This window comes from Glycine soja, chromosome 17 (assembly GCF_004193775.1).
Source record: "Glycine soja cultivar W05 chromosome 17, ASM419377v2, whole genome shotgun sequence".
Classification (NCBI taxonomy): domain Eukaryota; kingdom Viridiplantae; phylum Streptophyta; class Magnoliopsida; order Fabales; family Fabaceae; genus Glycine; species Glycine soja.
In genome coordinates, this window is record NC_041018.1 from 33,785,008 (window position 1) to 33,795,777 (window position 10,770).

The 10,770-nt window shown below is 28.8% G+C and overlaps 1 protein-coding gene across 1 annotated transcript; it reads left to right on the forward strand.

The window, feature by feature from the left end:
* Nucleotides 1-8,938: 8,938 nt before the first annotated feature.
* LOC114391668 lies at nucleotides 8,939-10,280 on the forward strand. The gene is made up of 3 exons (XM_028352645.1): nucleotides 8,939-9,007; nucleotides 9,090-9,625; nucleotides 9,740-10,280. Exons 1-3 carry the CDS (start codon nucleotides 8,939-8,941, stop codon nucleotides 10,278-10,280), a joined length of 1,146 nt encoding a protein of 381 aa, XP_028208446.1.
* The last annotated feature ends 490 nt before the right edge of the window (nucleotides 10,281-10,770 follow it).

Genomic DNA, 10,770 nt, shown 5'->3' on the forward strand with positions numbered 1-10,770 from the left:
GATCTAATATGTATAAAAAATACTCAGTACGAAAAGATTCTTCAGGTGAATGTGTGATCTCATTACTAATATTTTCATCAAAATGAGATTTTCTATGAATTTTACGTTTTTCACAAAATTTTGGCTCTATATCCATTTCGATGACCATTTTTTCCGTGGATTCTAAAGCCAATGCAAACCCGTTTTCCCTATAATGTTTTAAATAAGTGATAAGACCTTTTAAATAATCTATAGCAACATCTATATGCATATCTTTTGATTGTAGAATCTTGCTAACAGAATTGACAGCAAACAAAATATCATACCAAATATTCATTCCTAATAAAAATTCAAAATCTTCAAGTTCATGAGTTGCTAAAGACATGGTTTCACTTTTTAATTTAGGATCTTCACATTTTTTTGATAATTCAGTCAAAGCATCTCTTACCTTTGGAGCATGAAACTTAATAGCTTTGACACTTTCTATTCTACTTTCCTAACGAGTTTGAGATAATGATTTAACATAAAATTTAGATATATTATCTTGCAAAATTTTCCACCGTTTGCTATATGAAGCAAACAAAGAATAAATACATTGTAGAACTCCAAAAAAAGAAATAGTTCTAGGAGACGAACTAGCCATATCACATAAAACTAAGTTCAAGTTACGACACCCACACGATGTATAAAATGCTCTAGGATTTATGTCTAATAATCTTCTTTGCACTCCTTGATTTTTACCCTTCATGTTGGAACCATTATCATAACCTTGTCCCCTTATATCATCAATATTAAGGCCATATTTTTTTAAAACATTAACAAGCTCATTAAAAAGACATTTTCCTGATGTGTCATCAACTTTTAAAAATTCTAAAAAATACTCATCGATTTTAATTGGATATTTAGAAGTATCAACGCATCTCAAGATAAGAGTCATTTGTTCTTGATGACTTACATCAGAAGTACAATCAAGAATAACAGAAAAATATTTTGCATCTTTAACTTTATCTATGATTGACTTTTTAAATTGGAAGACTATCATTTTTATAAGCTCGTTTTGTATGGTATTACTCAAGAAATGATTATGAGTTTCATTACTTTTTATGCACCTAACATGTTCTTGCATAATTGGATCAAATTCCGCAAGCATCTCAATTAAACTCAAAAAATTACCATTACCTTTTTCATATATCTTTTCATTTGTTCCACGAAAAGCAAGATTATTTTTAGAAAGATATTTGGCTATAGCTATAATCCCAAGTAGAACCTTTTCCCAATGCTCCTTTTCTTTGTTAATTTGTTCTTGTATATGCTTATCAATTGTTTGTTTTGTTGTCAATCTGTTTTCCAGTTCAATCCACTTGGTCATATTAATTATATGTTCACGATTTGTTTCATGACTCTTAAGTTTGGAACCAAGATTCTTCCAATCTTTAGTCCCTTCATTTGCTAGTTGACTAACATTAGTTGAACCAAATAACTTACAGCAAAAACAATACACTTTGTCTAAATCTTTAGAATAAACTAGTCATCTTCTATCATGTTTTTCTCCATTTGACAGTATTCGTTGATAACATGATGAATAGAAGTATCCATTATTTTCATCTTTTGGATATTGAAAATTGTCATGTCTAATAGGACCCTTTTCTATCATTAAATTTCTAAATTTTCCATCAATATTTTTCCATAGTCCTGGGTCATAAATATTTGTAGGTACTTCACTAGAAGTGTTATTATGCTCAACATTCCCTTCTACTCCTATTTCTAAAAATTGTCTTCTAGTTCTTGATTGAAATTATGACTATTTGTATTTTCAATATTATTTATAGGTGGTTGTTCTATCACGTTTTCACCATTGTCAGTATCATTTCTAGGTGGTTGTTCTACACCGTTATTAGTATTATCTATAGGTGGTTGTTCTATAACATTTTTCTCGTTGTCAGTATGATTTATTAGTGGTTGTTCTATCACATTTTCACCTATTGAACTTGCTTATGCATCATTTTTATGAATAATAACAAATTTATAAAGGGCACCATGTTGAGATTCAATTAGCTTTTCAACTTTTCGTTTTTTCTTCAATTTTTCATAATTCATACTTTCTATTTAACATTTTCTTTTGTAAATAATCAAAATAAAAAAATTAACTAAATATTAAAGAAATCTAAATAAACTAAACCCTAAAATAAACTCTAAAATAAATATAGAAAATGATGATCGATGAACAGAACGATAGAACCTGGAATTGGAAATAGACAAAGATTTTGTTGTTTAGAGGTTGTGTCAAGCGCAAGGGTGCTACGTGATACGTGTTGTATTGTTGCGTACCCAGAATCATGCCCGTGAAATGAATCGTTTCACCAATCCACCGGAATGGAGATGAAAGGCTCCGTATGTGGGATGCCGGGATGTATGCGGTTTATAGGCGTTTAGAATCCAGACGATGTCAAATCCAGAGAGCTTGAGCCGCAGAGACAAAGTTTGATCAATAGACAATAGATTTCATTCAAGGGAAGGAGAAGAATAGATTTTTTTTTTATGAACAAAAGATGAGGAGATGAAAAAATATGAAAAATGGAGTCCGGAAAGTGAGATACGTTAGTTAGGGAATTTGGACGGGTTAAGAGAAAGTTAATAGAGATTTACTTTTTTGGGATAAATAAAATACTTTAAATGACATTAATTGTGATATTGATTAATTTTTAAAAAGATGATATTAATTAACTAATTTTTAGGGGAGAGAGAGATTCTAAATTATTTTATTTTGACCCGTTAAAATTTGTTAATAGTTAGTAAAAAAAAATTAGGGACCTAAATTTTTTTTTTTTGAGCCTTAGGCTGATGCTTAATTTATGTTGCACGCCCTGGTCACCATCCACTTATTCATTTTATCTTCATTTTTGTTGCATGAGATTAAGAATACCTAGCTTATAGAATAAAATTGTTGATTGTGTGAATCATTTGATGTAAAATTGATATAATTTAATAAGTGATGTCAAATTCAAACAGCCAACATAAAACTATCCGATTTTTCATGTAAATTTTAAAGCTACTACATATCATCACTTTTACATCCGGAATGTCATTTGTTGTTAAAAAGAACTCATCCAAATACGTTAAATATTTAAACAAAAAAATTTATCACCTACACTAAAAAAATCTATCAAATCACCTACAGTAATCTCACATGAGACAAGCAGGGTTTCTTTGAATAAAAAATACTTTTCTTTTATAAAAAAGAGACTTCAATATCCTAAATTATAAATTTAATCTTTCTATTTATCTCAGAATTTGATTTTGATCCTCTTATAATTTAATTCATGAATTAAGTTTTTTAATTTTTTTAATCTCGTTATTTCAGTTTCTAACCCTAAAATTAATCAGTTAATTATTTATCTTGATCGTCACGTGTTACACTTTTATTGAAAATTGACCGTTACGTGTCACTATTTTATTAAAGGTTCACATTGATTAGATACACGAAATTAATATCCAATAAACAAATGACATATAATGGTTAACATCTAATAAAAACATGATATATGACTATGACAAATTAACGTCAACGTCGAATCTCAAAAATTAAGATTAAAATAATGAGATCGTAAAACTTCAATATAGAATTTATGAAAATGTTGAAAATTAATTTCATCGTAAAACGATCATTCCTTGTGAAATCATAACGTTTTGATGAACTGAAACAGATCGAGCTACACAATTATATTCAAGGGGTTATGACTATGACCATCTCTAGTTTTTCTAAGTATTTTCTATTTTGCCGAAAAAAAGTACTATTTTCTATCTTAAATATTTTTTTTCATAAAAGAATATATTAATATTTTGACGGTATTGTATGTTGTGGTCATTTTCAATCAAATCAATCTAAATCTAGTTCTGGTAGAAATTAAGAAAGTGACGCAAAGGGAATCGCGTGGGGGAGTTTGGAAGAAGGTGACATCACTGAAGCATGCAAACTGCAAAGAGTTATAAAATGAATCTATCCAGCAAGAAGAGTAGGCATAAGGCAATAATAATAAAGGCATAGGCATTAGGCACACGGTGAATATAGAAGGGTGAGAAACAGTTTATATTTTTGTTTATCAGTAGTGAGAATCAGTTTATTGTTTTATAAAATTATATTTAATTAAACGTAAATTTCACTCGATTAAAATTTAATATTGTACGTGATAGCACCTACATTGTTATGAAAGTATATGTAAATCTTATTCGCCCCCCAAAAAAATTACGTGTAAATCTACCCATTTTTAAAAAAAATACTTATAATATATATACATATACATATATATATATATATATATATATATATCATTATTTTTATATTTCATACCCCTTAATTTTATATCTTTGAATTCATCATCTTCATTTTCTCACTCATCTTTATATGCATGTGCATATTATAATAATATGCATATTATTATTGTTAGGTAAAATTATGAATTTGGTTTTTCAATTTTGGATTTAGTTCTTCGGTAATTTAATTTACAAATTTGGTCCTCCTATTTTATAAAATTGTACAATATTAGTCCCCCAGATTATAATTGGATATTGACTGTTAACAAGTGATGTTTATGACCACGGTCACATGACAAGTTCTTGTTGGATGATGTTTGTCACGTGTCATGTTCTGATGTGATGATGTCAACTCCATAAAAGATGAAATAAATTATTGTTTTCATTGACCAATCAGAACATGACACGTGACAGTCATCATCTAATATGTGGCAGTCAACATCACTTGTTAACGGTTAACGTTCAATTGTGGCCTACGAGACTAATATTGCACGATTTTTTATAAAATAGGAGAACTAAATTTGTAAATTAAATTATTAGAGACCAAATCTGAAACAGGAGATAAAGTGAGACATCAAAAATGTAATTTTGGATTATTATTATTATTATTATTATTATTATTATTATTATTATTATTATTATTATTATTATTATTATTATTATACTGAACCAATTCGGGAACTTGAATCTGCCACGGTGTAACGGGGTTAGCTTGATTCAATTTATTTAATTAAAATATCATAATATCTAAAATATATTTTTCATTATTAACACATTAAGAAAATATATATATTTTTTTTAAAATAACAATTGAAATGATATAAATATAATATTAGTGCATGTGTTAAAAAAAACTTAAATTTTAAAACAGAATTTCCTCAAATTTATTTTTGAAGTGAAAAATTAGTGGAGTAAACCTTAAATCCATTTATTTTAGAATTACGCAAACTAATTTTAAACCGTAATAAAGAATGTTTGAAGTGGGGATTTAAATTAAGTTAAATTATTTTTTTTTATAGATGACCAATTTATTCTTGAAAGTGTGATTTGTTGTTAATTTAATTCTTGAAAATAATAAAATTAAAAAAAGTTTCTGAAAGTTTTTATACCGTCACTTAAGTGTCTAAATTGTTCTATATTTTAGTTCCTGAAAATATATTAATAATTTTATTTAAATAACGCAAGTTTTTTTAACTTTTTATTGAAATGAATTACAAATATTTTTTTAAAAATTTAATTATTTTTAAGAATCAAATTAACAGCACATTATCATAAAACAGGTGAATCAACTAATATAAAATTGTGATATAAAAATTAACAGCAATATTATACTTTTAAGATAAAATCAGACTTTTATCCTATATTTTTTTTATTAAAAAGCGTGAGAATTATATATTTTTATATAAAAAATAGAAATTTATTTGCGACTTTATTAGGAAATGATTCTAGGGTTATATAAAGGAAAACTGGAAATTGCAATATTTGAATTCTGCCCCAAAGTCCTCTCTGGAATGGGTCAGTGGCGAGTCAGTGGTAGTATCAGCAGGACAGGGAGAGTGTGTGAGTATATGTGTGTGCATGACGTAATTAGTATAATACTGGAAAGCGTGCTTGGAAGCGTGTGATGTGGTTCTGGAATTCAATGCCTCTCATATCATAAAATATTGCAAATAATTAAAAAAGAAACTCAATTTTACATAATAAGTTTGGACTTTTCTCCACTTGTTCTTAAAGAAACTTCACCGTCATACATAGTCCATGAGATGAGGACCCCTCCCCCTGTTGCTGTAATAAAATGGTAATATGTGTACACATCCAAATGTGGCGGCAGAGAACCTTTTTTATTAAATGAAATTATTTATTTAATACTATATAAACAAACCCCATCAAATATATAACTCTCGTTTTTCATTTCACGCATCATATTTTTTTTCTTATTACTAAAATTTAAATGAGTTAGATCTTAGGGTTTACTGACATCAAAACATATTTTATGGCTCATTGAATATTTATAAAAATATTTATAAATTACTTATATTTTTCTGAAATATGAGTTTGATTTTTAATAACTGAAACAAGTGTTGTTAGCTATGAATCACATTTTTAAATTAGTAAGAAATTAATTTTGAATAAAAATATTAATTAAAAAGGAAAATTATGTTTGGACACCCAAAGGATAAGCAGCTGGAGAGAAATAATAAAAAGAGATGACAGATATTAGATAAAAGATGAATAAAATCGATGATATAATATAATAAGTAAAGAGAAATATATATATATAAAAAAAAGAGATAATGATGAGATATTTGAAAATTTGAGGTGTCTAAATATAATGTGTGATGATGGTGTAATAGTAGAGCTGTCAATCGGAGAGGTTCGTACAAAGGTCAATGTGGAGGAAAAGAGGGGTCAGAGGCCCATCATTGTCTCAATTATCAGCGTGAGTGAGAGAGAAAGAGAGAGTACATGAGTACCTGTACATGAACATACATATATACTACTATACATATTATGGTCGTTGTGGGAACGCGTCATTCCTTAGGCTAACATACAAAAAATAAATAAAACCTGCTCCATTTTCTGCCTCTGATACTATTAGTATTCGATAATACTATTGGCTGCAAATACTCTTCTTTGTATGCTATGTGAAACGAAGTTGTGTACTAGATCAAAAGATTTCCCTGTTCAAAATCGTAATTTCCACGTGTATACCTGTTTGGATTTAGATTTATGATGAGAAATGTTAATTATTTTTCTATGATGAAGACAAAATAATAAATAGTTATTCCTATATATTTTCATGGTATCACTATGATTTTATGGGATAGAACTGATTTTGTGATGGTATTCAAATACACTAGTAATAACTTTGTTGGTTTCATTTTTTTTAATAAAAAGTAGAAGTTAAATTATTGATCAAACTAATCGTTATATTTGATGATAGTTTAAGTATATTAGTACTTACACAAATTTTAGTTTTTACACTTATTTTTGTTAAAAATTGGTCCTTATTGTTACTTCTTTATTAGTGACATCAAAGTGATATTGATACATGGCAATGGCGTGGCTAATATGTGATAATGAATATGACTAAAAGTTAATCAAATGGTTCTTATAGGTGATATACAAAAAACATAGGTTTTAGTTTTTATACTATCTTTATTAATATTGATGGTCTCTGTCATTAAGTTTTTCCTTAACTCCATTAATTTATGACCATTCATGATTATAATCATTAGAACTAGAATCAGGCGGAAAAAAGAATAAAATAACTAAAATTTTATGTTTTAAGCTTAGTAATAAAAAAACATTTATTATTAGTTTTTATAAAGCAACTAAAATTATATATGTTGATAAAAATATTACATATATTGATAAAAAAAATTTAATATATAATTTTCATTTAAAATAAAATATTTTTTAAAAAAATTGTATTTAATATTCTCTCGTAATTGGGTCGACCTAAGTGGAGTTATGCACTTTATCTTAATAATGGTTGAAACAATAGTCAATGTACATAATATTGACAAGTGTTTGAAGAGGAAGACACAAATGAAGAAAGCCTTCCAACATTGATTGTAACTATTTTATTTTTTTAAAAGGCTTAAATACTTTTTAGTTATAGTAATTTAGTTTTTTTATTTATTTTTTGTCTTTATAATTTTTTGTTTGTTTTAATTTTTGTAAATTATATTTATTTTATTATTTTTTTCTTAAAGTAATTTAGATAACACAGGATGAAAAATGTCATCTAAACTACTTTTAACACAAAAAATAAAACAAACTTATAATTTGTAACGATTAAAATATTTTTTTAAGAATGAAAAAAAAATTATAAAAATAAAAAATATATTTAAGCTTTTTCTAAATTATTTAAAGTATTATTTAATACCTTTACAGTTTGTCAACGATGGATAAGTTTCAACATTTCAATAATTAGTCCATCAACTTTGAAAGTTGAAAACAATTACTCAAGCCTAAATGCCTACTACATCATCCACAATTACTCTATGTTCTTTTGAAGATCGAAAGTGGTAGAAGATGCAATAAATGTAGGAATTTGCTTGGGGCACCCAGCAAATTTCAAAAATGTCGAAAATATCTTTATGATATTTTTGGTAATAAATACCAGTATGATTTTTTTTATTTCTGTACCGCCATTTTTGTTCTGAAAAATTTCTTTAAGTAAGTGTTACGTTGCTTTCGTTAATGGCCGATTGGAAGCATATTTATTCTTCAGTGGCGTACGTTCGATAGTGAGGAGTATATGGTGGATTTTGGTCTGTTTTCGTTGCCATAAAAGAAGAGGTATATGCAAAGGCATACGGATTGACAATCTGTATAAGTCATACGGATTTTTTTAATTGTTAAATTAGTTATTAATAATTTAGTTTATTAAAGCTTTTACTAATTGTTGTAATGCATTGCTTAAAAATTGATATAGTAATGATTAAATAAATTTATATTAGAATGATTATGTATTGATTAGATTTATATTTGTGAATTGAATTTGTAAAATATTTATTGTGTAAATGGCTATATTTGTTTGAATTGAATTTGAATATGTTGTTATTGAATTTGTTAAATGTTTTATTAAGATAGATGAAGAGTAGTGGATGTATGATATTATGATGTCTGAAAAGTTGAAATGAATGTCGAAAATGATGAATATGGTGGTGTTAAAGTTGATTGCTTTTATGCCTTTAATACTTTTGAGGTATTTGTTCCATTTGTTGTTGGTGGTACAATAATTAAATTTCATATATGTTTAGTCATGGAAAATTCGAATTGTGTTGTAGTTGTTTGGTAGCCGTGATGAAGTTTTACAATGGACCCGATCGTTGGCTCATGACATTGGATTTGTTGCCGTTATAATGAGGTCAGACACCAATACCGGTGTTCGAGGAAGAGCTTCATTTTTGTTGATAGCTTGTGAAAGGAGTGGGGAGTACAGGCCAAAGAAACATAATTTGGTAAGAACATGCACTAGCAGTAGAAAATGTGGATGCATGTTTAAGTTGCGTGCGAAGCCAGATTCAGGAGGAGAGGGCTGGATGGTGAAGTTAATTTTTGAGATTCACAATCATGAAATGACAAAGTCATTTGTTGGGCATCCATATGCAGGTCAACTTACAAAGGATGAGAAAAATATTGTCACTGATATGATGAAGTCTATGGTACAGCCAAGAAATATTTTGTTGACATTGAAGGAGCACAATGACAACAATTATACAACTATCAAACAAATTTATAATGCGAGACATGCTTACCGTTCTTCCATAAGAGGCAGTAACACCGAAATGCAACAGTTGATGATGCTGCTTGATCGAGATCAGTATGTTCACTAGCATAGGGTGAAGGATGATAATGTTGTACGTGACTTGTTTTGGAGTCATCCTGATGCAGTAAAGTTAACCAATTCTTGTAATTTGGTTTTCTTGATCGACAGTACCTACAAAACAAATAGTTACAAATTGTCATTGCTTGATATTGTTGGTGTTACACCAACAGGAATGACATTCTCCGTTGGCTTTGCTTACTTGGAAGGTGAACGGATTATTAATGTTGATTGGGCTCTAGAGCGATTTCGGGATCTTTTCATGAGAGATGATGCACTCCTCGAGGTTAATGTCACTGACAGGGATTTGTCTTTGATAAATGCTGTTAAAACTGTATTCCTGGATTGTACGAACTTGCTCTGTCGGTTCCACATTGACAAAAATGTGAAGGCAAAGTGCAAAACCCTAGTTGCTCAAAAGAATGTATGGGATTATGTGATGGAGGCTTGGGGGACTTTGGTTGACTGTCCCAATGAGAGTTCTTTTGATGAGTACCTTAAAAACTTTGAAATGGCTTGCTCTCCGTGGCCTATGTTTGTGGACTATGTCCGTCAAACATGGATGGTTCCACACAAAGAAAGATTTGTGAAAGCATGGGCAAACAAAGTGATGCATCTCGAAAACACAAGGACTAATAGGTACGAATATTGATTTTTGTTTGTTTTCATTTTTTGAACTGTTGATTTAAATGACAATGATGCTATTGTTTACATGTTTTTATATATTTCATCTGTAGGGTTGAGAATGCTCATTGGTTACTAAAGAGACTCCTACAAAATGTTGTTAGTGACATATGCAGTGTTTGGGAGACAATGAATAATATGATGACACTTCAACACACGCATATTAAAGCATCTTTTGAGACAAGCACGCACGTGGTTTGGCATGTGTTTAAAGTAACCTTGTACAAAAAAAATACTTGGCATGGTATCAAGGTACGCTCTAAATGAAATTGCTGCTGAGTATGAGCGTGTAGCTTATGCAGGCAAAACCCCTTCACAATGTGGATGTGTCATGAGGAGTACCCACGGTCTTCCATGTGCATGTGAGTTGTTTAAATACGTTGGTAGCTTCATACCACTGGAAAGAGTTCACATTTTTTGGCGTAGTTTTTCATATCAAGGGTTAAGTGAGACACAGG